The sequence below is a fragment of the Strix uralensis genome, chromosome 19 (assembly GCF_047716275.1).
Source record: "Strix uralensis isolate ZFMK-TIS-50842 chromosome 19, bStrUra1, whole genome shotgun sequence".
Lineage (NCBI taxonomy): Eukaryota > Metazoa > Chordata > Aves > Strigiformes > Strigidae > Strix > Strix uralensis.
The window spans coordinates 3,058,972-3,086,236 of NC_133990.1; the positions used below are offsets into that span (position 1 = coordinate 3,058,972).

Sequence of the window (27,265 nt, forward strand, 5' to 3'; positions counted from 1 at the left end):
GGTATAGATTTTACTGAAGTGTGTTTGTCAGCCTCATCAAGGGGGAAGATCAGAGTTTTGGAATTTATCCTTGTATCATCCTGGAGACGAAAGCTTTCACAAGCACCTTGTGCAGCTTTCTCAAGTGCCCCTCCAGCCAAGGATTAGTGTCACTCAAGAAAGGAGCAAGCAGTGAGTCCTACTTCCCCATGGAAGCTCCAAGTGAGCCTGGTTACAGCAACAGCCCCATGGTACAGACAGAGCAGCTGTTCAGGGGGTACAAGGTTCAGGGGAACCACCAAAAATGAAAAATTCTATGCTTTTTATTGCAGGTTCAGTGTTAGTGTTTTGGAGAGAACAGCTGCATTAGAGGCAGATATTGTTCCAACTCCCCTTCCCCATGAGACTGCCACAATCCATCAGCTCCATGCAACTCCAGAAACTGCGCCTCGTTTTGCAGTGCAGACAAGTTTCAAGTGAGGACTTAGACCCTCATGTGACTTGCCACTGAAGAACAATAATGATCCAAGGCTCGTAAAATGAAAAGGCCAGCACATTAACTAGCACCCCTTGCCCTGCTGGGAGACACACGTGAGCTTGTTCCCAGCGCCCCGACGCAAGGATGTGAGCAGCCCTGCGAATGGGTTGCCCTAAGCTGCCCTTTCTGGATGTTCACTAACTTAGTTTTGATGAAAGTCCTTGCTATGCTGTGCAGGAGATGAGAGGCCACTCGGTTGGCAAGGAGCTGCTCTGCTGATCAGCTCTGCCAGCAGCGAGCAGTCCTGCCCAGCTGCCTGAATAAAGCACTGCCTTCTGCGCTCTCTCAGGCGAGTCACAGGCAGAAACAGAAACCCAAAGGCTGTCTCCTCTTGCTGCCCACTTGCAGTCTCTATTCCCTTCTCATAAGCTGACAGCTACTTCTTTTTGCTTTTTGTTCCCCCCCTATAGGGCAAGAGATAACACACTAAAAAAAAAAGAAACTTAAACAATTCAACACCACCTCATTTCTCCATCTCTCTCAAGATGTAATCCTCCCCATTGCCAGTGGCCTCTTCTATTCACCTGCAAAGTGCTGGTCAGGTTGATGTTTTCTATTAGATCTCATGGCTCAAGACTCTGAAAACCTTCACGCTCCTACAAGAATAAACAGTTGTGTTATGCCTATAATTTATGGTATTGCCGTTTCATGCATATTTCCTTCTCTCGTGGAAGCCAGGACGGGGGCAGCGCCAGGTCTAGTCATCGACAGTGATGTTGCGGAAGAGATAGGCCATGGACTCGCCATTGTGGATTCGTCGGATGGCTTCAGAGAGAATCAAACTGATATCCACAGTCTTTATCTTGGGGCACTGCAGCTTCTGCACCTCGTGAGGAACGGTGTTGGTTACTACCACCTATGGAGTGCCAAAAAGAAAAGACGGTTAGTTGTGCTGCTGATACGCTCGCTATCACCAACAGCTACCCTCGATCAACTCCACGAGTGGTGTGTACCTGCTGTTTCACAGTTCAGGGGGAGAAATCCTTGTATGTTAGGAAAAAAAGATGAAAATAAATGGTCTCCCCCACATGACAGTCAATCTGTTGAGGGGCCCGGCGTAACCAGCACTCTACAACAGCCACCTCCACACAGGCTGACGGGTGCCTTTAGAGCGCAGGATCTGACATGTTTGCTACTAAGGGCGAGGTTTGACATCTTATCCTCTTAAGGTACCCAACAGCCCGTCATCAGCTGGGGGAGAGGGTCAGGCAGAAGGTCTGTGCAGTGAGAAAGCGATCACATGCACCCAGCTGCGGGAAGAGAAGTGTCCAAGCAGGGATGACTAATATCTGTGCATTAAGGAGAAAACATACACAGATCTGATCTGAACACGTAATCATCACACACGCTTTTTTTCTTTTCTTCAGTGAAGAACCAGCTAACTGAAAGCATCTGATGAAACCAGTCATTTCAGAGATGAGCTACGTGGCAGGGGAAGAACATCAGTTTGTGGGTTTTGGTGCCTTAAATCAACCCAGTTACCAGAGCCAGCCCTTCCCCCGCAGCCCAGAAAGCAGACGCACCTCATCGATGGAGGATTCCTCTATGAGACGGGGGGCATCTGCTGACAGGAGCCCGTGAGTAGCCATCACAAAAATCTTGTAGGCTCCACGCTCTTTCAGGATCTCTGCAGCAGCTACAAAGCTTTCCACATCATCGATGATGTCATCCTGAGAAGAGACAGAAATAACACCAAAACCAGAAGTTTACCATGCCTGCAGGGCAGGAGTGGATCTGCAAGGTACTGCAGCTTTGGCCACAAACATAGCCAAAAAGAATATAATCCCTGGCTACTTCAGCTGCCGTTGAGATTCAAGCACAGCCACGTGCACAACTTAAATCTGTGGACACCATTTCCCTAATTTACAGACCCTTTTGCTAGTGTGCAGAACAAATATTGTGTCTTGGAAACAAACTAGTCCCTGCACATGCTGACAGACAAGCAGAGTTTATCTTCAGCAAGGTATTTTTTTTCACAGTGATAGTAGCTGCATGTTGATTAGTTACACTGCAGCATGGCACAGCATGTAAGAAAAGCTCAGCGAGCTTTTTTTGCTTGGTTGGGTTTTTTTTTTTTTTTTTAAATACTTCAGGAGATTTCTCTGCATGTCCTGGATTTGTTGAGTATTTGTACACATCTGATATTTGTAGATTCGAGGGAGCAAGGAGATTTCAGGGCTTAAAGCACTGAAATACGAAGGGTTTTCAGCAGAAAGCTGAAATAACCAAAGCCACCAGCAAAACTGGAGAAAACAGTGGTAACAATCCTGTTCCCATCCCTACACCAGCAGTCCCTCCTGCCCTCTGGGATAAAGCAGCTCAAGAAAAGATGCTGGGAGGAAGCCACCCCCCCGCTCCTCTCCATCACACCCATACCACAATGATGGCAATTCTTCCTCCAACGTCTCCAACCACAGTTATTGGCGGTTTCTCCTTGGCCATCATCACTGAAGAAGAAAAATAAAAGCCCAGGTCAGTTAGCCTTGAGTCAAACCGCAACAGCTCCACCACACAAGAGGCCCTTAACTGTGTCTTACTGGTGCACAGATACAGGCACGTGCTTTACATTACCCTGACACCCACCTCAGCGGGGAACCACTCGTTTAACCATTGTTTTCCTCCTGAAATGAATAGCACTGCTGCGTAAAGATGAAACTCTCAGTTTCTGTGGGCACCTCGTACTGACCTCAGAGACAGTAAGCAAATCCAAATAGTTCACAGATCCCTGTGCAAGGAGAGCTACAAAGCAGCACCTAGTTTATGGGAAACGTCAGTGACTTTCTTTGTGCTCCACAACAGGACTTGGAATTAAAAAAAAGGGTATTTCATGACTGGGAACAACAAAGGGACTTCTCTGAGCAACACCTCTCAAAGGGCACATGCTTTACCAGGTGCAATTTTTCACCTGCTGGACTCACTAATTCATCTGAAGGATTTGTGACTCGCACTGCAGCTTGCTTGCTTTCTCTCGTATCACCAAACACACAAGGCTCTTTCAGAGGGCATAAGCACCTTAATAATATCTGCTCAGGCAAAGAAAGCTTAAGGAAATTTGCAGGAGCAAATTTGCTGGTGGTTTTTTTTTTTTAAGTGGATTAATGGAAAGAGCAGGACAAAATTCAGTTCAAACTTAGTTCTACAAGCTCAGTGCAATCAGCAATTTGAAGCAAAAGGATACATGGATGAGCTGTGCTATCCGACACACAGGGAAGAGATGTACTGGGAAATAAGGTTCCACTCCCTCCTGACTCTACTTTTGCACTGACACGGTTCATGGAAAAACTACATGTGTAGCAGGCTTTGTCCTTTACCCTGAAAAACTTCCAGCAGCACTATAAAAAATAACAGAGAGATGAACTAGGATGCACTGAGAGTGTCCAGACATAACACAGTCTTCAGACTTGCACCGAACAGCAACCAGCCTCTGATAGGGGCCAGGGACTTGCTGTCCATAAGCCAAACCTCTCGCCTGCCAGAGGTGCTGGTTTATACAGGGAATGCAGTACAAAACCTCCAGCACGGACAGGACACGGTGATGGGCACGCACGTGTCAGTCGGTGATAATCTGGGCTGATCCAACTACTGAAGCAAAGAGGAACATCCGGCATTTTGTAACACTTCCCTGGCCCACCTGCACCCCCCAGATTTTATGCTCTCTACGGGGAGTGCAGCAAAGTGTCCTACCAATGCACTTTGTGCCTCTCCTCTTTGTAAGCTCAGGTCTTGGCAGGATTCTAGCCACAGAGGCTTCTCAAGCGCCAAGTTTTGGACACCCTGGCTAGCAAGACTTCTCCCCTTTAAGATAACCTACTTCAATATCATACTTGAGCAGCACGAGAACACAAGCCCTCGCCTGTCTGAATATTGATTTCTGCCCTCCTGGGTCAGAGAAGTCCTACACGAAACTCCCCATCCTGCACAGCAGGCTGATCCAGTAGCATTCCCACAGCTCAGTGACTGGGAATGCCTGGAGTGCAAGCACAGCTGGGTGAGTGAGTCAGGCTGAGGGGTGGGATGGAAGCAATTATAAGGACCACAGCTCCGAAGAAGATTCGTGTGTAGAGCTGTTCTTCATATACACGACCTACTCCGCAGACTGGTTTTCTATAAGCCTATCAGAACTGTGTAAAAGGTGTCCAACAGTTCTGCTTTGACCAAAGTAACATTACTCACTGCTAGGTTTTGCAGTTAAAGTCACAGCTACCTTGGACTTAAGAGTTAATTGCTCTCTGGAACACAGATTCCCCAGCCTCCCTTGCATTGTTACTTCTGAGTCTCCTATGAAATGCAAAGTCCCGTCTAAATCCTGAAGGGAAACTGTTCTTACGAGAAGGAAGACTATTTGTGATAAACTAAGATTAATTATCACAAGAGATAATGACCATAAATTTCAATTCCAGGCACTACCTACCTGATTAGATTAGTTATTAGTTTATTATCTAGTTTGGACAGTAACAAAACTCCTGGCAGGAGCTGTGAAATGCCTGTGAAATGGGCTGCCATCCCACCCTTCTGTGCCTCCACAGACCAGTACCATTTCTGTTTACAACAGCCAGGCTAGGGAAAATTCTTTTCTAAGCAAATGCTGAACAGGCCTAGGGAGCTGAAATTCAGTACTATTTTACTTGCAAACACATGAAGTTTCAGCAAATCAGTATCCTTCTATTCCACAAAGGAAGCAGACACATTCCTTGCTGTGCTTAAAGGCTAACACAGCAGCTAGCAACATCAGCAGTGCTTCACATCTCTCTCTTAAATGCTGTATTTAAATTTTGCTTTATTTTTAAAGTATGGTAGGCAACACGTCGACCTACCCGGATCCTAAAGAGATGTTCTCCCTTTTTCTTGTTCAATTTTCTCTGCAAAGAAAAGAAAAAAATTGCAAGCCAAAGATCTACCCACAACCACATTAAATCTCAAGAGAACTGCTCCGATGCGATGGGAGCTTATGCAAGGGTTACTGCAGCCAGGTTCTTTTTCTTCAAAATATTTGGCCATAGCAAGATGTGCAAGTCAGAACTGCTACGAGAAGGGAGCTTGAAAAATTATGCAAATAATAAAGAACATTTTCGTCCCAGACACAAACCCTCCATTTGTATGTAGACAAAAGAGGGCAACAGAAGTAAACCACAGCTGCACTTCTGCCTGGCGTAACCCCTGGGATTACGTACGAGTTTAGGTTAAAAGAATTGCTGTTTTTTTTCTGAAGAGTCAGAGAAGATGTTTGTAGTATCTGCAGCTGGGGGGGGGGGGGGGGGAATAAAGAAAAAAGAGAAAAAAACCCAGAGCAACCACAATTTTTATAAAACAAGACTATCAGAGAACCCTGAGGAGTGGGGGGGAAGCAAGTTCATCAGCCAAACAGTCTGTCCTGCACTTGTATTTCGCTGCGAGTACCACATGGTGAAGGCGAGATGATCACTGGCAGGAAGAAACAGCACTCCCAGGTGCAGAAGCCTGCTGCTTTAATTAAGCGGTCAAAAATGGGTTAAGAAATGCTAAAACAAATTCTGTTTGGAGCTGACAGCGTGCATTAAAGTGATAATCACCAAGAAAAATAGTGTTGCATTTACAACAGAGTCTATGAGCTTAAGAACAAACTGTTTTGTGCAGAGATAGTACTGGAATGACAGGTAACATCTCTGTGCCCAGCCCAAACACAGGAAAGAGATGGGGACAGGGAAGGAGGAACAGACCTACAGTCACTCCAGTTTTTCACCCAAACTCTCTTCCTTCATGGCAGTTTGCTGGGCTCTGGGTTTGAAGCAGACCATTAGCTATCTGTATAAAGTACTGAATTTCAAAGCCACTGAAATGATTTAACAGATGGTGCTCCACCCCTTTTCTCAAGGACAGGGAAACACAGAGTCCACACAGGTTTGTTAAAGCACAGCCCCAGGCCAGCTGCAAGCTTTGAGACACAAAGAGCACACAATCAAAGAGAATAACCCCGCAGCGACGTCCTGGCTCAAAAACTCAGATTTCTGGGTTTTGAGTGACCTGAGCTGTTGCTGCAGCTCTAGCACCACACTTGGTGCAACTGGAAGCACCTTCAGCATTTTTCTGTTATGGCTCCATATGACACCAAATCAGAGTATCACATCAGGCTACACTCTCAGGACAAAAAATAAGCCCTTACACTGCATAAGACTCGTTAATTAAAGGCACATGATCTCTACTAGAATAAGGAGGAAAGGCGTATGCCAGGACACAGGAGCCCAGCCAATTCCCTAGGAAGCCCATGAAGAATGGCATGAAGCACAAGTCATTGCTGTAGGGCTCTGGGGCTGCTCCCAGACAGGGGTTTCACTTCTCTCTGGCTGCAACACAGCTGTCAGGGACCCTGAACTGCAGAGTCCAGAGAGGGAGGAGAGGATGCTCCACACCGACCCGGCTGCAGCCCAGGGCAGGATCCTCCACAGTCAGTCTCAGCCACCCTCCAGGAGTGCCCCCACCTTCCAACTGCCCAGACCCAGGCAGACCTGGAGACCGGTTCCGTTTCGACAACCGGAGGTTTTTTCCGGCCAGTGTTGTTGTAAGGAAGCACCAGCTCTCAGTGAGCAGCACACGTCCTACCTTTCACAAACAATACAGGGACGTAGCTGAAACCTGCTTCACTCTGCCATCGGACCCGACACCACCGGGATTGCTGGTGATGGTACACACAGCAGGAAGAGCTGATCAAGGGTTTTGGTTGATGTGCCAGTTGAGGTGGGAACACACTTTTCCAATGACCGAATTGGACAAAAAAGGAGGCGTAGCAGAGAGGGTAAGTACAGACACTCACAGCGTTGCCATCCCTGACCCTAGCTGCATCTTCACCTCTGTCTGGCAGAGTGCAGCTCCATGGCAGAGCCTGTGACACAGCCAGGATGCTCTAGAAGCTTACAGACTGCTTTTACACAGCTCTCACCTCACTACTGTGCACCGCCAGTACCAGAGTCCAGCTCACTCAAAACCAGGTGTCTATCAGATTAGAAAACGGAGAGAAAAGCAGCTTTCTACTGAGAGTTTTGGACAAGACTGCCCCATAATCCACCCCACGTTTCCCCGACAAGACAGCTACCAAGCCACAGCTTGATTATTTTACATTTGTGCCTTAGGCATGAAGGAATGTAAGGTCATTAGTCAAGTGCTGAGTTTCTGCAGGAGATAAGAAAGTGGTGATACACAGCAAATTAGTTTGTGTTTGGATAGCTGAGGACTGAAAACAATTTTCCACTGGAATCATAACTAAACTGGACAAGGGCACATTTCTGTACAAGCTACCATTTACAAGGCTCTCCAGCAGTACAAGCCCCCACAGTTGAGCTTCCTTAAAGTGACATGGTTGGAAATAAGAATACAGTCGCATCAATGCCCCAGTAGCAAGCAAATGTCAGCTATATTTTGGAGGACAGCATCCTCTTCAGAGTAGGAGGGGAAGGAAAAAGCCAAGAGTAACCACACAAATTCCTGTTTTGTTGGAAGGGCATGAAAAAAAACCCCTTGCCAGAAGGGAAATGATTGAGATGAAGTCCCAAACTTCAATGACAAACCCCATGTGTCCTCCAAGGCCCAAGAGGAGTTTCACCAGCAACAGAAGCACTGTTTAACTGATTGTATTATAGTGAGCAATGACTGGGGTAATGTAAAATGCCTGCAGTCTTACTTGCCTTCCCTCCATGACTTGCCCACAAACTGGTTAGATGTTCTCCCTAAACTTCAAAAAGACAAGAGGAGACACTTATCAGTAGCCCTCGCCACTGCTGGTATAATTAAGTTTGGCTGCATGAGGGATAGCTCCTTACCACACAGCACAGCATGCATCCTTTCCCACAGTCACTTCTCAGCCACATTCCCTGCACTCAATTTCTGTCCTACCACCATCTACCCAGAAAGCAAAAATCCTTCCAAAATGGAGCTGGATTTTGATTGTACTGTTGTTACTTGGCTGCTGCCATTGGAGGAATACAAGCAATCTTAAGAGGACAGCACTTCCCAGAACACAGGCTTCCTCCTTTTTCCTTTGCTCTGTGCTCCAAAATCAGTGCTTATCCATCAATGCCAAGAGCACAGGAAGAAGCTCAGCAATGCTCTCAGAGAACCTATTCACCCTAGCCACACAAACCTCAGAACCTTGTCAAAACAGACACTGGAACATGATCATCTCACTGCCAAAATGAAGAAAATTTCCAGCAGTAACAATAGCTGCAGCAGGAGGGGAAGACAAAGGTCAGCCGTCCCCTGCACGCTGGGGACAGCAGCCTGTCTCAGTGGCTGTTCCCATGATAGTTACACTTTTGAATTTATTTTCTGTTCCATTAGCTCAGTGAGTTTTGTTGCTGAGCGCTGTAAAAGCACTGTCTTTATCAGAGGTTTGTCAGTCTGACACTGTTGAGTGGGCACAGCCTCCTTAGAACAATACTGATGCTCTGTATGGCCAGAAAGAGTTAAATAAAAACCTTCCCTTGTACCTTCTTCTAAAACTTGATGATATCAACCTTTCCATGAGAAAAATTCCACCCATCCAACTGCCATTAGACTGGATATACCTACACAACTAAACCAACAGCAATTTCCCAAACTTTTTTTTTTTCCCCGCCCCCCCCTCCCCTCACAAAGGTAAGCAGAGAAGCTTAATCTTACATGGTAGCTCCAGGCCAGGATGCACAGTTGCATTTTTGACCATTGGAGGGGAGTGACGTCCATCATCCATGTCCTGCTCTGTCTGAGCCTCTCCGTGGATCACTGCTAGTCCCAGCCGTAGTCTCTCAGCGTAAGACTGAGCCCTGCAGGACAACCACAGCATGTCAGGAACATGTTGGGCTGATGCAACTCCACAGCCCAGTGCAGCAGGCCTCTCCCAAGCCCAGCAGGGCAAGCAAAGGCTGCGCCTCTGCGGCTGTTCCCCAGCAAGAAGCTTCACTGGAAATGACCTTTCATTCCTCCTTAATATCCCAAAGCCCGCTCTACCCCTTGGCTCCACCACGGGGGTCTCCTGGCATTCCTCCATATGCTAAATGCTTTCTGAGATGGTCAGGCACTGCTGAAACTCAGCAAGTCTGATCCTGGCCGCAGGTGAACCTTCCAGCTCTGCAGCAGCAGCGATCTCCAGCGTTTACTCCCACAGGGTTGGGACTGCAAAATTCAGCTGCCCATCTGCACTACAAGAGACTTCCATCCCCTTTCCAGCCACAAAGGACTTATGGACCAGACTGCCAATCTATTTGCAACCCTCCCATATTTTTCCTGGTGTATTTCCCATCGGCCCAGATCTTTTCCAAGTTACTTCTAACCAGCTAGTAAAGCATCCATTTACCTTTTAGCTGCATCAGGAGATTTGGCTACAATAACTGCATTTCTGTAGTCTGGAATCTGGATGTGATAAAAAGGTATTTAAGTAAAGACCTTTTAGCTGGTGAGTAACTGATTTGATACATGGCTGAATAATCCTGCCCACTCTCCTTCCCCAGACCCAAATCTTCTTTCTGTGGCAAGAAACTAGAGAGTCAATTGCACTCATTTTCAACACCAGTATTTGTGTATTCTGCCCCAAATGCAACACAGTTTAGTTCAGCAAGACTGCAGGTCCTACTCTGAACATAACTGCAGCTCTGTGCCTCCTTCCCTACTGGTGCCCACAAGTTACGGCCTGGTCTGCAGCGCTGAGCGCAGCTGCCCGAGGCACAGGGCACGGCCCAGCGCAGGGGAGGAAGGGGAAGGGGTTGTGACGGGCCCTGGGGGCCAGAGGCATCGAACCTCTGCGGAGATCAGCACGTGGAGCCCCAGAGCCTGTGCAGAGCAGGAGCCAGCCTTGTGTTCAGAATGGGCAAAGGTGGGAATGTTCACCATGCTCAACCTACGCTATGGGGACTGGCAGCAGCTAATTCTGTCTGCAGGAGGAGGTCTCCCCGTCTGGGGAAGCCTTGTCCTCGCTGCATGGGCATAAACCATCATCTTCTGCACACGGAAAATAAAACCTCCATGCCCTGCCCCCAGCCCTGCTGTGCTCAGCATTCCTACACTCAGCCCAAGACAAAGTCTATCAATAATTCAGAGCAGTCAGACATCCACCGCAGAACAAAGGGTGAGGGGAGACAGTTTAACAGGATTTAAAAGGTGATTAGAGGCCCAAGCATAAATAGCATCTATCAAATGGCACTAACCCTACAGAGAACAAGCTCATCTTCTGCTTATGGTCAAGAGTTCAATTTCTATCCAGGTACAATCATACAATATAACATTTCCCCACTTCCCTAAGAAACATGCAACAGGTATCCCCTAAGAAAGAATTCATTAACAGAATGACTGACCTAGCCTGACAACACAACCTCTGCATAAGCCGAGGCCCAACGCTGCTGTCACATTAAGATGAGTTAAGACAAATTGATATATATAGAATCATAGAATCATTCAGGTTGGAAAAGACCCTTGGGATCATCGAGTCCAACCATGAGCCCTACTCTGCAAAGTTCTCCCCTACACCATATCCCCCAGCAACTCATCTAAATGACCCTTAAATATAGAACTAGAGTAACCTCACTTCTTCCTGTATATACTGAAGCAAGAAAGGGGATGCTCTCAGGTTGTCTACTGGGAAGCTGAAGAAGCCTTGAATTTCCTTTTGATGAAGGTCCATAGTGATAATGTGTGTTAGACCTAAGGGAAAAAAAAAAAAAAAGGTAACAATTCATTGAGAAGACTCCCACATGGCTGGAGTTCCTCGAATATCTCCATTTTCCAGACTATTTTAGCTATTACTCAGACTATTAAGCCATGTGATAAAATAAGCATAAACAGGTTAATGTAAAAAGTTCCAAAGACATAATGAGAAACAGGCATGTGGTAAGTCACAGCACTAGGCTGACACTGTATTTCAGTATGACACTTCTAGGCCACTTCCCTAGGTGCAAGTTACAAAGAAATAAAATTAAGCTGAAGCAAATGAATTCCCCCAGAAGGGTACAAGGGCTCAGCAGCACATCCCCACATTGAGTGGGAGAAGAATGGAAGGACAGATGCCCCCTGGGATGCCCAGCAGCCAGATGCAATGCAGCGTCCAAGCCTGCAACACTCACCTGCCTTGGCGAGCATTGAAGCCAGCAGCTTGCAGACTATAGAGCCCCTCTTCCTCATCTTGCTCTGTTTGCTGTAGGGGAAATACGGGATGACCCCAATGATGTTCCTGGCACAGGACGTCTTCAGTGCATACGCCATTATCAGCAGCTCCATGACAGCAGTATTCACATCCCTAGGAGATTTGAAAACCATTCCAAGTATCAGTAGGTGTTTTTCCAACGCAACTCCTTTTCCTTTTATACCCATACCTCTCCTCACCAAACTTCCAAGCAAATAATGCTACATCTTATGCTAATGTATGCAAGACCCAGACTGCAATTGTATAGCTCCTTCCATCATGCCACAGCACATTACAATCAACCGCTGTATGTACAGGACATGACTCCAGTACTCAAGAGCTGTGGACTGGAATTTGATTTTGTATTCTTTCATGAGGTGTATAATGATTTCCCTCCATCATCACAACAACAAAGGGCATTTTTTCATTTATGTTGTAACAAATGTCACCTCATACAGTGTATTTTGAAATAAAATAGTCTTTTAAAGAAGCAGAACACATGTAGCCTACACAACTTCACCCACATTGGATTTATTAGATTATTTTCTTTTTTAACAGTGTAAGGCAGGTTATTTTTCCTGCCATAAGAAATATTGCACTTTGGAGCAATACAAAGTCCAGGCACATCACTTTGGTGTAGATCGGCATCTCCACGCTATCTAGCTTATCAGAGATGGGAGGAACAACAGCACAGTAAATGCTAAACAACTCTTTCTTGAAAGAAAAAACAAAAATGCAACGTAGGCAGAACTTATCTGTAGACCACAGCAAGGAATACTCGTAAAACCCCATTTTCAGTTAGCTTCAACATGATGACTGACATGGCCCAGCAAGGGATGTATTAGTCTGCATTTTAATTCATTTTGGGAAGGGGAAAAAAAAAGCCAAGCCCTTTTACTTCCTTAAAACCTCCACCAAGAGACACTGTTTGCATCATCCCAAACTGACTTGAGATCACTTGGGAACTGAAGAACATGCACTTCAGAGAAGACAGGGACTGGCAATCCTCTGACAGCACAGACACCCTTGCTTGGGGGGTTTCAGCACAGACGGCCTCAACTGACACACCACTTGCACAGACTGGTCCCCAGGAGGGCAACACCGGCAGTGGCTCAGCTGTGGAGCCCATGGTGACAGAGGGGGCTGAGTGGACCATCCTTCCACACAGCAGCAGAGGAATAAACAGCACAGAGCAGCTTAAAGCTCTGCAGAGCTTTCTGGACGTTACCCAGACATTGCTCGAGGACCCATTTTCCTCCTGACCACCGGGGACTACTTCCCCAAGAGCTCAGAGATAGGGTTTATCCGAGCCTCTGTTTGTGTGACCCGTGACAAACCTCTAACGATTTCCATTCCTCCATCACTCCCCCTTCCTTCAGAAATTAACCTCTGTTTGTGCCTCTTCATTTGGGAGCGCTCTGGGTCTCTGTTCTCCCGCTGGCCCCGCCAGCCCTCGTGCACAATGCCGTTTACACACAAGAAAGCTTTGTTAGCTCTGAAGAACCCAGCCAAGAATTACATAAAACATAGCCCCCTGCCACATAGGACAACGAGCAAACAAAGAACTGTTTCTTCCCTTTGGTGTTTTAGCTGTGCCAGTGGGGCCACGAGAGGAGAAAAAGATGCTACTATCAGTGTTGTATGAAAAGAAAGTGGCCAAGTTCAAGCCTATTTAAAGTTCATCCCAGAAATACAATATTTTCCATCATTATTTTTCAAATTACTCTTTAAAAATATATATATACTCATGTGAAAAGTGGATAGAGAACAAAACTGCTCCTGGGAGAAATGGTTACCACTGATTTCAAAAGGCACCAGCAGTCCTGGTGCTGCTGTGGGACACTGGCAGCCATATCCCTGGAGAAATTACTCGAGGAGGAGCCCCTCTCTCCATACTCAAGCAGGACCCCACGCTGGGCTCTGGGAAGCTCCTGCAAACCAGCCAGCACAGGCACTAGGCAGAGGCGGATGCGTCTGTCCCTCCAGCAGGACATGGGGCGGGGGGGTGCTGGGGGGTTCGTTGAGTCGAGGAGCACCCTCCTGGATGCTTCATGCTGAGCCAGCCGTCACACTGACCTGCTCCTCTGCAAGGGGCACGGACCCCAACTAAGGGCCTGGCTTGGGGTGGGGACTAATTGGGGGAAATAACATCTGCAGTGGAACCCCAGCCACAGCACCTCCAAAACCGGTACCCAGGAGAGCACCCCAGCCTCCTTGCTGCCCTCCCCGCCTCCTGCCTTGAAGCCGTGCTCACGATTACTGCTGGAAAGCCTGAGCCAAGACCTCACACAGGGACTGTCAGCTCATTACCAGGACATTCAGAGCCAGCTCAGCTATCCCTCACACCCCACTTCCCACCCCTCTCCAGCCGCCTGCAGCCTCCCACGCTGCTCCCCAGCGCTGTTCTCGGGGCTGAGCAAATGGTTTACGTGAAGCTGCCAATCAACTTTGCAACAACCAGCACCAACACTCAGCACTAAAAGACTCCTTTTGCTTTTAGGGTAGCACTAAAGCACCAACTCTTCCATTTTTCTACAGTTTAAACATGAGCTATTTGGTTTTCCCTCATACAAATGCTAGTCCACACACCAACAGTCTTGGACGATACCGGTCTTTGTAACATTTTTAGTTCTGCTATATGCTTTTTGGACAGGGAGCTTGTATCAAATATTCAGGTCTTTTCATTCTCTCTGTGCATTTAAGACACAGACTGTGAATTCACATTGCAGCATAACAAGGTTGTTTCCCTCTCTACTCCCCTCCTACTAAGTCCTAATATTTTCTTTGATTTTCAAACCGCTACTGAGCATGGAAGTGCTATTCTTAGATTATTCAACACAGTTGTTGTTTTTACTCTCCTGAAAAGCTCCCTGAAACCCACTGCAAAATTGAGATGCCCTTGAACCTGTCCTCTCAAGCAATGCAGCAAAGCACAGCTGCATCTTAAGAATAAAAGATGACTTGGCTGCACAACAGCGGCTCCTCACCTGGAGGGCCTTGAACATTTTGGCTAAAAAGGACCCTTTTCTTGGCCCACAACATTGAATTCAGTTTATGGAAAAACAAGGAGATCAACAAGTTAAAAGCAGAGGAGGTTTTCCCCTCCCCAAACTATTGCTGCCCCTAATGCTCTGAGTTATCTCTCTCTCAACACCTTATCTGTTTCATGTTTACACAGCTCTCAGTTACAAGTTATTTCAGAGAACTCTCTTACGAGGCACAGGAAAATGGCACTATTCACCCAAAACATAATCCTGCATCACTGGATTTTCTTCTCGCAGAGATTTACTTGCTCCCTGAGGAAAGAAACACTTTGAGCATCTGTCCAGAGAGAGATGAGCTCTAGGAAAATGTCTCAGCCTGCAGGAACTCCAGAAGTGAGCAAGCTGATCTTGTATTCCTACTGATTTCTTTAACAACAGGCCAAGCACTACAAAGAGGAAATGAACTTGAGTTCTCACGGGGCTCTATTTCTTTGGCAAGCAAGAAAAAAATCTGTTTCAACGGTATTCTGCTACCTGCTTGAGCTCTGGTACTTATTTGTTCTTGTGATTTCCCAAATCTGAGCAGAATTTGGTAACTTGAAAAAAGCTATCAGAACAGGAATATCCTTGTTTTGCTAACTGTGCAAAAGGCATCCTATCAAAACCTCATCTCTGAAAATAGCACCTCCCCTACTCATAGTTGGCCATTTTGCAGTTATTATTTGTTTGTAGGCTCCCTTCTCACCATACTAGTGCTATCTCACTACACTCTTCCTCAGCCAGCGAGCAGCAAAGCTCCTGAGGTTAGCAGCTGGTTTTCTAGTCCCCTAGTTACTTGCAGCACTTCTTTTTCCGCTTATTCCCAGGCTAGAACAGACCAAAATAAAAACCAGAAAGGCCCACTTAAGAAAAGGCCCAACATCATCAAGAATACAAGAGGGAAGCTATGGACTTCCACCTCACCACAGCAAAAGGGGAAGAGTAATCCAGCCTGCAATGAAATCAATAGCTGCTGTTCGTTGCTGGCTCTGCCGCTTGGTAATTGGGAGGCAGAGGAAATTACACATTCCGAAATGGAAATGCCAGTCAGAAATCACCAAGCAACTGAGCCTGCAAGGGCACCAACCCACAGACCAGGGATATTCCACTTGAAGCCATCAGTCACACGTGTTCTTGCCTCAAGTGACACACTTAAGCTATTTGATGGGACGCTTCTCAGTTTGCTGTGGCACAAGCGATCCTCTGGGAATTTTAACAGCTTAACACTACGTGGTGTCTTAAATGTAAGTCAAAGCAATGACAACACTGGAAGGAGACTGGTTATCGTGCTGGCTAATGATGAGCAAACCTATCGAACAATCTGCTGAACCAGAAATTCAAAGCATATCACAGCTGTAAAACTGAGCCACAGGTCCCTTACCTGGGGATTGTCTGTATAATGAAGATATCCTGTCCCCGGACGGATTCTTTTATTTCAACTCTTGTTTCTGAAGAGGATTGAAAACACAGTCAGTTTTGTTTCCAAACATCAGATTTACAGTGATAACAAACCATGTTTTAGCAGCAACTTTGCCACTGCTCAGGGCAGATGAGGACTTGCTCCTTTGCCCTTCGTGCACATACACCCACTACACAAATGGCAGATGAGCCAAGCGGATTTTCCAAAGGCTGGTCCCGGAAAGTAAAGAGCTGGCATGACACATCAGTGAGTTAGTTGCATTTACAACACAAAACCAGGCTGGATAGCTGTTCTCTTACATGTAGAAGACAATTAACTAACTCTCAATGAGAGATCCTTTTCATTTCTCCACGCTGAGTGCTGAAAGCTGTCAATACCACATGCATTAGCGAACAACCAACCACCCAAAGCAGCGCAACCTTTAGTACTTACCAAGAAGGTAACTCGGCTCTTTTGCAGCTTACCATGGGGTCAGCTCTATACAGGCTGGAGAGCCCAAGGCAACACCAGCAGCACAGAGTTCAGAGGGAGATCTCCCCAATTTCACTATCAAGGTCAAGACATTTCAACACTGACACTAGCTGAAAACCCGGGTCTCTGCTGAACACAATTGCTACAGTCCGAGACTCAAACGCAAAGGCCGAGCCCCGAAGCAGCTCTGCAAAGCCAAAGCAATGACACCAGGTTTCCCGAGGTGCCTGTCTTAGCCACTCATTTCCCACACAGTCATGAACTAGAGGGCAGGGACAAGTGAAAGGAGAGAAACATCTACCCAGCTACGGAATTCAAAGTCTAATTGCCTGGGCACTGGCAGTAACCTTAAGGGACTCTGCTGAAAGCAGATGGATTTGCTGTGCAGTGATGAAGAACGACTTCAGACCTTGTAGCACGTAACCTGATTTAACGCTAACCCCAAAGGGCAGAGAGCTCTCACTAGCACAAACACAACAGCCAACCCAACCACAACCACGGCAGCTTACACACCGCGTGGCCATTCTGGCTGTAAGAGCACAGCACTATGCTAAATCCTCCCACGCTTCCCCTCACCTGTATCAGCTCTCTGGTTCTAGTCTCTCTTGCAAATAAGGTCTTCAAACAGTAAGTGACTCTTAGCCACTGAACTCTGTCAGCCAATATCCTTGCATTCTAGCCCAGCACTGGAAAACAGACACTTGCCACACTAAAGAGATGAAAGCAAGCTCCAAGAAGCACGCTCCCCAGCACAGCCCTGAATTTGCACTCTTTAAAGCAAGAGGACAGGTCCTTGCTAGGGCAGCTGTAAACTGTGGCGGGAAGGGCTGGAAGAAGGGGATAATTCAAAAGTTTGCAAGGCAGACACTTAGAAAGCAGGCCATTACTTTTAAACCTGGGAGATGTTTTGCTAAGCACAAGAGCATGTAAGATTTTGTAGCAGCTAACACCCAAGGTAGGACTCTCCCTTAGACAAGCATTAGCTGATGAGCAGACAAACAAGATAACAGGGGAAAACAAGGAACACATTTAATTGCTTTGTCCAAGGTCAGCCACGGAGGTTTAGCACTGCCAGGAGCAGCAGCAACATCACAGCTGAATCACTGCGCTTACTAGACAGGTTTCACTGATGGAGTTACCCAGTATTTCTGAGATTACCTCAAAATAGTTGCAAATAGTAAAGATTTCTCTCACCTCCATTGGTTTCCTGGTACACCACAGATTTCCCCAGCTCAGCACCGAGACGCCTGGAGAGAAAAAGGAGATTAAAAATGGAGGAACCCAGCAGTTCGTGATCCAAAGCAGAGACTGGACCAAACATTACACACCAAAACACAGCACTGCCTAACAGGGAGCCAAGTGTGCCAGCCAGGCTGCAGAACTACACATCCTCCCCTTCCCTGGGGGTCTCCTTCCCTCTGATGTCCCTGGGGCGCTGCCCTGCGGCAGGTCAACGCAGCACTCGAAGAGCCAGTCCTTGCACTGACCACAGGCTGTGCCTCCTGATGGCACAGGACATTTTGCCAGCCTATGCAATGCCACCTTAGGCGGATCTGTTGTGGAACTAAACATTAATGATTTACTCAGATTTGATTAATGGCAACTGAGTCGTCTTTTTTTTTTTTTTTGACTCCCACGTCTTTTTCTTTTTTCTTCCCCCATACCTTCCTTCTGAAATAACTCAGCTGATTGAAGAGATTTTAACTTCAAAAAAGACTTTTCTGATTTTTTCAAATTACTCCTTCCTCTTCTCAAACGTCAAACCTACAACATTCATCACAACAAAGATTACAATTGCACCCCCCCCTTTTTTAAAAAAAATTATTTCTTTATAAGAACGATTCATTTTGAAGAACATTTTAAAAGGCTTCAAAAGACAGATTATTCCCTCAGGTGACACTTCTGTATTTAGCTGTACTGACAAGTAACCCATCAGTATTTAGAGGCACGTGTGCTTTAACCATGTGCCTCAGCTGAGAGACCCCACACCAGCAAGACACTTGGGAGAGACGTGTTGCTGCAACTCAGCTGGCTGGAGCAGAGGGCAAGTCCCTCCTCTCTGCTAGGGTCTGCTTGGTGGCCGTGCCCACACGCTGGATTAGCAAACAGTTTTTGCCTACAAAATACCTTGTTCAATGCGTTGATTACAGCAGTGGTTTCCTGTCTGCACAAATAGTGTATTTACCTGGACACATGCCAAAATTATGTGAATGGAGACTATCCCTAAATAAAGGGCCCACACCTGTCACTGGTTTTCCCCCAGTCTACCTCCTTCAGCAGTTGGTCTCTCTTCATTTCCTTAGCCACAGATTCAGCCTTGTATTTCAATTGTCCCAAAGATTTGTTTTTTCAGAAATCAATCAGCAAGACAGCCTGAGACAGGCACACTGCTGGCCCACCAGCAACTGCTGGACTCAGCTCCGAGCCCACAAGCTGGAGGTCTCAGCTAGAAGCTGACCTGGAAAGCGTGCCTGCGACAGCTGCGATAACAGATACTCGAATGCAACGGGATATAGTTGCTTAGCTGGCTTCGAAGCACGTATTTGGCACACACACATTCCCGATCGTGTGTCTGGCAGCACGTTTTGCCATGGCTAGGGCTGGTGAGTAAACTCCCACAACGAGAATCATACGCGTGTGGTTGTCACTGACTGCAGCATCACCCAGGCACTGTGCCGTCCAGAGCAGGCAAGCCACCCAAATCTCTAATTCAGCTTCTCTCATCAGCCCTGCTGACTTAAAACATGCAGCTGCGATACAAAGGCATCCTCAATACCTTTAGTATCTTCAAAAAAGAGCTGGCAGCTGGTCAAGCAAAGGCATGCCCAGGGATGGATGCACAGTAATTTTGTTTTTGCAGATGGGCTCCAGCGAGCTCTTACAGCCGCTGTTGGGATCCTGCTGTCTTTCCCGTGACAGTCAGGCATTTGCAACCACTAAGCTTTGGCCTAATCGCTGCCAAGGCATCCAAGTCGAAACTAGCTCAAGAATCACATGCAGAACAAACCAGTGTGTGGGGGGAAATGTTTAATGACTCACACTTGTTCCTCTGCAACTGCATGGCAAGTCTTGCAGCTCCCTTTGGAGGCACATGTGCCCTGACTCCACTGCAGACAGCACGCTCCTACCTCACTACTGGAAAAAAACCTCTATCAACAAGACTGTGCAAGTGCCCTTAGTCAACCCTGCATCTCGTGGAAGGAGGGGAAGCTTCAAAAACAGTCCAGCTGGACACATCTCAGCAAAACACCCCTTAGAGGGTGGCACTTCCAATGTTAAGAGGTGGCAAACAAACACAGTGGAGGTTTGTGACGCTCTGCGAGGATGTGGCTGGCAAGAAGAAACCAGAGCCCAGTGGTCCCCTATTCAGACTGTGCAGCAGCAGCGCAGCTTCTGTGCTGCCGAAACAAGAAATTGGAAAGGTAAGTTTGCTCCCCAATGGAAAGAGGGACACTAAACAGCTCGGCTTGTCAAACCTGGGTGCAGATAGCAGCAGAAGAGACAATAAGAAAGCAGCTGCCAGCTTAAAGGAATGAGCAGTAGTAGATTGCTCTGCTCAGATAATAAATCCCATCTCTGCTCCAACTGTTGACTGCAAGTAAACAAGAGGGGCAGCAATGGGAAGAATACGAGATAAAACTGCCCATAAAAGTCATACATCAACCCTGCCTGTAGCGCTCTGCAGTCCTCCGAGCTGCAGGCATGGCAGCTCCACCAAAGCAGTTCAGGTATGTTTACCCAAGGGGCACACCTTCCACTAAATCCATTTCTGAAAGCTTTGCATAAGACAAGACTTCAGCCAGTGAAGGAGTCTGATAAAACCTTGATTTAGTCAAGGCTATTAAAGAAGGGACATCTTGTGCAGGTTCTGTTGTAAAATATCGAATTCCACAGGACTTGTGTCAAAAGGGAGATCTGCACCGAAGTCAAGGGCCAAGCACAGCCTTAGCCACCACACAGCCTGGGAGCAACCATTTGTAACAGAGTTCAAAGACAAATTCCCCCTTCCCATCACCTCTCCCTTTTTCTTCTCCATCCCCAGCTCTTTTCTCTCTAAATCCTCTCTGTGCAGAAGCTCCCAATTGCTTGTTGCTTTAGACAATAGAAGAATTAAACTGACAGCAAGAACTCTGTTTGCATTGGGCTCCAGGACTAACAGCATAATGGTATGAACAGGGGCTATCACAATTACTGGATCGCCTGGATATCAGAGTCATTGGATCTACACTAGGAAAGCACAAGCTGCCACTACAGGTAACCCAGAGCACACACCCCCGCAGAGAGATACAGCTTCTTCTGGCAAAAGTACTACTTCAGGTCTTGTAGCTAACTCACACCTCCAAGCAAAGCGAGCTCCATCGACAAAAGGCCTGCTGTGTGGGGCAGTAGTTGGCTACAGGGCAGTGGGGGGGCTTTTGCTGATACCGAAGTGTTTAAGAATGGAGAACGGTCAGGCTGATTTTATGGTATTTGCAAAAATCTCACTTGTTAACCAGACCCATGCAGATATCAGAGCACGACTTCACTTCTGGAAGCTCGCTCCCTTCTCCATCCAACAGAGGCAGAAACTCAGCTTGGTGTCATTTTTGTTTTTAAAAGCAGCAGTCTTGAGAACCGGGATCTGCTAAAAAAGCTATGCACACAGAGTCCTGCCAAGCTCAGTGCAGAGGACTGGGCACACTGGCATCAAGGTCTTACTACTCCAGGCTGCTCCCAGCTTTTAAAATTTTTAACACCATCTCAGTGTAAGCTTTCCCTGTGTGACCATCCACCAGATAGGGAAAGCCCTGCTCCTCGCTCTGCTCTGTCCTCGCACCAGCTCCATCACTAAACTAACTCCTCTAGGACCTGATAGCATCTAAGAGAAAAATTCTCTTTACAGCTTTAAAAAAATCCTACTCAGAGCAATTGGCCAGTAAAAATTTATATCGATCTGGAATATCTCTCTGTAAACATTGCCTAGGAAGGATGATCTAACTTTCCGCAGTCTCAACACATGCCAAGAGGATGTTAAGCTGTGGATACAAGAGTGTTTATAAAAATCAGTCTCAAATTCACAGCCTAAACGTGAACAGCTCAGAAGTCACCTATAGTTTAACAAGGAAGTGACACACTGCGGTATTTCAGGAAATGCCACGAGATTGTATTAGACTGTTAAAATGCTCCTCTGAAGACTATCAAAACCTACTGTACCAGGCTCTTGAGACAACAGACAGTCAGTTAAAAGAGACCTGACGTTTAGCTGAATCAAAATTCAAGAGGCAAGTTCACTTTCAGTGCTTCATGCCACCAAAGCACGTATTGCTGGGAAGGGCTCTCAGCCTAGGCTGCATTTCCTTCTCCCACCGTGACAAGCACCTGAAAGACAGTTGTAAAGTTATCTCCAGTACAAACATCCAATTTGAAGAGAAACCTGCATACAAAGCCCTTGGCTATGATACGATTTTATTTTGCCATTAGCTTCTTCATTACAAACACTTTCACTGGTCTCAGCTCTGCAAATACCCAACTCTCCCCATACCTACAGACTCCACAAACCGCTGCAGACTCCTGAAGGAGCTGGAGCTGACAGCAGAGGATCTGCTGCATGCTTGGCCACAGCCAAAGCAAGCCACGGCCTGACTTTGAATTGCTTTTCAAACTCGAGCAAACTTTTATTTAAAGATCAGCTAGCACAGTAGCAGCTCCACAGTGTATTTCCTAATCTCCCACTACAAGAACCAGCCAGGAACAGGAAAGGAAGCAGCAGCTTCCTGGATACAAGACAATCTGTTCAAATATCCTGTAACTATCTGAGCTGGCCTTTACCTCCCTCCATCCACTCAGCACAACTGGATACTTGAAGAACAGTCCCTGCTGCTCATCTGCCACTTGTACCCAGAGCTATCTAGCACTTGCATCACTTGTTCCAGCCGTGCCAAAGCCGTGCAGCTGAATACCAGCAAATACTGCACAGATTTTCCTCTACTCCTACCAGTCCACTCCTCGTGAAGGAACTTCCCCTAAACCCGGCACCGGCCGGCACAGAAAGCTATGACGCAAAGCCAATCTGCTCAGCCACATTACATGCTTCACCTAAGCTGCACAGAAAATCTTAAAGCCCAACTGCTCCACACTCACCCTACTCCAGCACCGTCCCCCACCTGTAACCCTCTTCACCTCTACTGCTTTTTAGCTGATTATTTTCCCTTTTCAAAATCCTCTGATGCAGTTTCACCCTGTAGTATCTGTTAGCCTCCTGCCACAGTGCTGAATCTTCTGAGCTGGAAAAGAGTTGGTGCTACCCCCTCTCCTCCCAGAGCACGAGCTCTTTCCAGAAGGCAAGAACAGGGTTTGGAGAAGAGGGAGAGCAGCATCCCAAGGTCACTGCGACCTGACTCTCCTCTGCCATACTCCCACAGGCCGGCAAGACAACCTAATGAGGAAGGCTGACATTACTCTTCCTCCATCCCATCAGAAATTCTCCTTCAGCTGAGGGAAGCTGCTGCAAGTCCTCCTAACATACTGTCTCTTCCAAAAGCAGGGCTCACCTCCCGCTCATTCACAGAAAACACCACCCTGGTTTTAGTGTTGTGTACCTGGCTCCCTGCAACCAGAGATCAGAACAGGAGGAGCACTGGGGAGGCATTAGCAAGCTTCAATCAGCAATCCCCTCCAACCCAAACACACAAGCAGGGAGTGGAAGGTAACATTTGTACCCTCTGTGCCAAACACTCCAGTCAGAGGGAGATCTAAATACATCTGTTGGATTCCAGAGATTAAAAAGCCTTGCTAGACCTCCCTCCCCCTTGCAGCACACAAGGCCCATTACGGATCAGCACTGGTCACAGAAATTATCTTTCTCCCCTGCAAATGCAGCTTGTAATCAGGTGCCAAGTGTCCTAATTACAGCAGGAATTTTCTTTCCATCTGGGAAAGAATTTAAAAAAACCCACATCCCTCTCAATCTATAAGATATAAATAAACATATTATTTTACTTATGTTTCAGTGGTCCTGAGTCTAAGGAGCATCTTAAAAGTTTCACAAGGTATTTGGTTCACATAAGCCAGCATCATCTTCTCTCCCTGACAGACACTAACATAAACAAAAGTTCTGAAAACTCAAAGTGAAAGTTAGACTAACCATTCAGTCACTCATCCTATAGCCAGACAAGAATGCATAATGGGAAATTGTAAAGATCGGAAGGGTGCCAGAATGCCATGCTCAGAGCCTGAATCGGAAGCAACTCGAAGTTTTGCATTAAATGAAGTGAGGAGATTGAACAGCTTTCAGATTTCTGGTTTATGTCATGCTGCTCCTCCCCAGGCTTGAGATTTTTACAAAAGAATAAGCCAGGACTCCTCAAATACTGATTTTAACATCATACCTACAGGCAAAGAGCAACAGAGTCTGGATGGACAAGTGTCTCAAGGGGCCCTACTCCTAATATTGCGTGTTGTTTTAAAGTTCTTTTACTACTTATACTAAAGGTCATAAAAAAACTTTAAAAAGAACGCACAATATTAGAGGACAGACTCACCCTTATAAGACTGCTCCAACTCTATTAAAAGGTGCAACTGACCTCCCCAGCAAAGTACAGGCTGGGATGTGACACAGTGGGAAAGCCAGCAGTCACGAATCTTTTGCAACCTGAAAAAACAAGGGATGTATTACAAACGTGTTGAAACAGCCCCTGAGCTCCTAAGGGAAGTCGGTGCAAAACCACCACACAAGATGCTGAAAATACCTTTTGGGATTTTTTGGAGACGTTTTACTGTGGACAAATTTGTTCTATTAATGGTTCCAGATTTTGCAGCCCCTTTCAACAAAACCTCATTCACGTATAATGCTTTACACCTTTCTATTTCAGAGTGGTCACTACTCCCATCCTACAGAAACTAAAGCTATGTGTCCTCAAGTCTCAGTTTAAGCAGCAGGTGTGTATCTCACTGTTGTGCTCATACCACCACCGGAGCATCTTCCTCACTGACATTACAGCCAAGGCAAAAAGCCCACGCTGCCTCTATTAAAAGTTTACTTTGCGAAGGACAGCCAGGAGGTCACTCTCTGGACCCTGCTGTCATTCACCCTCAGAGCATCACTGGGAACCCTGCAGAGGGTTACAGCAACACAGTGCCATGACCTGGGGAAGCGTGCTCCATGTCTCTTCTCATTACATCTTTAAAAAAAATGAGTTATTTTTAAGACAAAGAGCAGAGAATAAAGATTGCCCTTTTTCTCTTTCAGTCCTGAGAACTTGGAGCTCGTCCCCAGGGGACTTCTGTTACGTTCGCTGTTGACGCAACAGGACAAGCCTTGTAAAACCATGTCCCATCTGTTGCAGCAAAACTTATATTTTTATATAGAGAAACTTTATTTTCAGAGTTGTACCTGTGAAGGGAAAGTGATACGGAACTGACCAAATATAGCAAAAATACACGAACCAAAAAAAACCCTTTCCACTCCCAAACACTGGGATTTCCCTTTCCACCTCACATCCAAAGAAGTCCATCACTATTACCCAACACCAGCACTCCCAGCCCAACAGCCAAGTCAGCTTCATAGAGATAATCTGTGCTAAGGATTGAACACACTGTTTATTAAGCTAGCTGGACAAACAGCCAAATGTTCTTGCAGTTTAAGGTGGCAGCACACCTGTCTTTGGTAATGTGTCCAATTTAAGCACGCCCTTGGAGACAGGAACAGGCCAGCAGCTGCCTAAGGCGTAACAAGGACACTATCTGCTGCAGGAGACAAACAAGCACTGAGCCCCCTCGATTCTGGGAGCAGCTTCCATGAACTGTAGCCGAAAAGAAAGGAAATCCAAATCCTGCTTTAGAATGACAGCTCCCCAGTGCACAGATGCCTGTCTCAGAAAAGCCCCTTCGGCTGGGAGCGCCCTGATGCGAACCAAACTAATTCAAAACAAAAGATCAAGTGTCAGGGTAAACTCAGTGCTCCTCTGTGCTGCAAAAGCCCCATTTTGGAGCCAGCTGTTACACACCTCCTTCAGCAGGACCCCACACATCCATCCCTGCCAAGTCAAGGTCAAACTCTGCCCAAATCAATGGGCTGGGAAAAAAAAAGGGGGAGGGGGCACAATTCTATCCCTAAACTCTCTTTTGTTAGCATGTGCTGCCCACCTTTCCTACCCCACCAAAACTCAGATTCACTAATCCACTTTGGTTAGTGCAAGTGCTGGTGTTACAGCGAGGTCTGCGCAGGCAACACTCCCTGTGCCCCAAGCAGTAAAGCTGTTGAGCACACAAGGTTGCCAACCTGTCCCCATGAAAAGCAGGAGAGAAAGTTTTGAGCATCTCCCAAACAGTTAAAATGCTTTCTGAGGTTTGTTTAGCCAAGTTTCACCTTCTCCCTCCCCAAAAGTAACAGCCTTTGCTGCAACCCGGCCTCTCCAGCATTGAAATGGATGTCAGAGACGCAGGAGACAGAAAACAGCCGGTCCATTCTCGTCGCTGGGTCAAACTGAGTTACCGGGAGGGATAAACCGGCACTGAGGAGAAAAAGGGCAGAGCTGCTGAACACTCTCAGTGCAAAACCTCCACAGCAAAGGAGCTCACAGCAGACACCTTTGGCTTGGGAAAGCGGGAGGACGCCAAAAGCCTCTCCAGCCGCTTTGAAGAAAGGCTGCCTGCACAGAGGAGCTCGGGGGAGGGGGAGAGGAAGAAACTTGAAAGAGAAGGAACTTACTCCGTGATCCTCTTCGCCAGCTCGGTGCAGGCTGCCGTGGAGTTGGCCGAGAAGACCCGGTAGCCACTTCTGGCTGCGTTCATCGCCAAAGAGTCATGCAACCCCCGTGGAGCTCGAAAGTGAGAAAAAACAGATTTATAAGGCAACAACAGCTTCCGTGGCATCCTTTTCTTCCTCTCCGCCACGATCACCGCCCCTTAAGGGGTGGAGAGGAGGAGGAGGAAGGGAACCCTTCCGCTACCTATGGTCTTGCTGGTCCACTCCTGTAACAAAGTATAAAAGGGGGTGGGGGGGTGTAGAAAATAGGAAAATATGGCTATTAAAATAAAATGCACCAGCCGGGGGGGGCGGGGCAGCGTGCTGCTTGCAGAGCAACCTCCACCCCCCAGGAGCCAGGCCTCGGGTAACCCCAACCCAAACCGCCTCACGGTCGCCCAGAGGCACCTCATACGCCAGGGGAGGGAAGACCCCCCCAAAACGGGGAATAGCAGATCGGAGAGGGGATCCCTGGGCTGGGGAAGGCGGGGCTGAGCTGAGGGGAGCGCGGGATGGGAGAGTGGGGGGGGGCTAGAGGGTTTCTCTGTGAGGCAGTAAGGCTAGAAGGGGGTCCCTGGGGTGATGGTGGGGGTGCCTATGAAGCCGGGGCGGGGGAATCCCCTCCCGCTCCCCTCACCCAACCAAGCGAGTTCCGCCACCCGGCTAGAGCGCCGCTTCCCTCGGCGGCCATCTTCTCCGCGCGGAGAGACCGCCCCCGCTGCCATCTTAGGTGAGGGCACAGCGGCCGCGCTCTCCCCTCACAGGGGGAGAGAGGTATCAGCTACTGCCCGAAGAGCGCCGGTACCTGAGGAGAAAGCGTGAGAATGGCGTAAACTCTCCCTCCTCGAGCGGGGCGCTCCGCCCGCTTCCCGGGTGCGGCTGACAGCGCAGCCGACTCTCCCTTCTGCCCGGCTGTGCCAGGCACGGCCTCAATGCGGCGGCTTCACTGCCCGCGCCTAAGATGGCGGCCGCGCCGGCGGAAGCGCTGCGG

The 27,265-nt window shown here is 47.4% G+C and overlaps 1 protein-coding gene across 6 annotated transcripts; it reads right to left on the bottom strand.

The window, feature by feature from the left end:
- Positions 1–284: 284 nt before the first annotated feature.
- Positions 285–27,232, bottom strand: PRPSAP1 (phosphoribosyl pyrophosphate synthetase associated protein 1). Of its 6 annotated transcripts, none has more exons than XM_074889520.1 (11): positions 27,080–27,232; positions 26,239–26,350; positions 17,745–17,797; positions 16,041–16,107; positions 11,578–11,750; positions 11,043–11,158; positions 9,819–9,874; positions 9,146–9,288; positions 2,894–2,964; positions 2,041–2,187; positions 285–1,373 (listed from the first exon to the last, which is right to left on the bottom strand). In XM_074889520.1, the coding sequence occupies exons 2-11, from the start codon at positions 26,319–26,321 to the stop codon at positions 1,215–1,217; spliced, it is 1,068 nt and encodes a 355-aa protein (XP_074745621.1). In that variant the 5' UTR covers positions 26,322–26,350; positions 27,080–27,232; the 3' UTR covers positions 285–1,214. The 6 variants fall into 6 exon arrangements, with proteins under 6 accessions (XP_074745621.1, XP_074745619.1, XP_074745617.1 ...); XM_074889518.1 differs by having other exon boundaries at positions 26,239–26,501; positions 27,080–27,231; XM_074889516.1 differs by lacking the exon at positions 27,080–27,232 and adding an exon at positions 26,912–27,057.
- Positions 27,233–27,265: the final 33 nt, after the last annotated feature.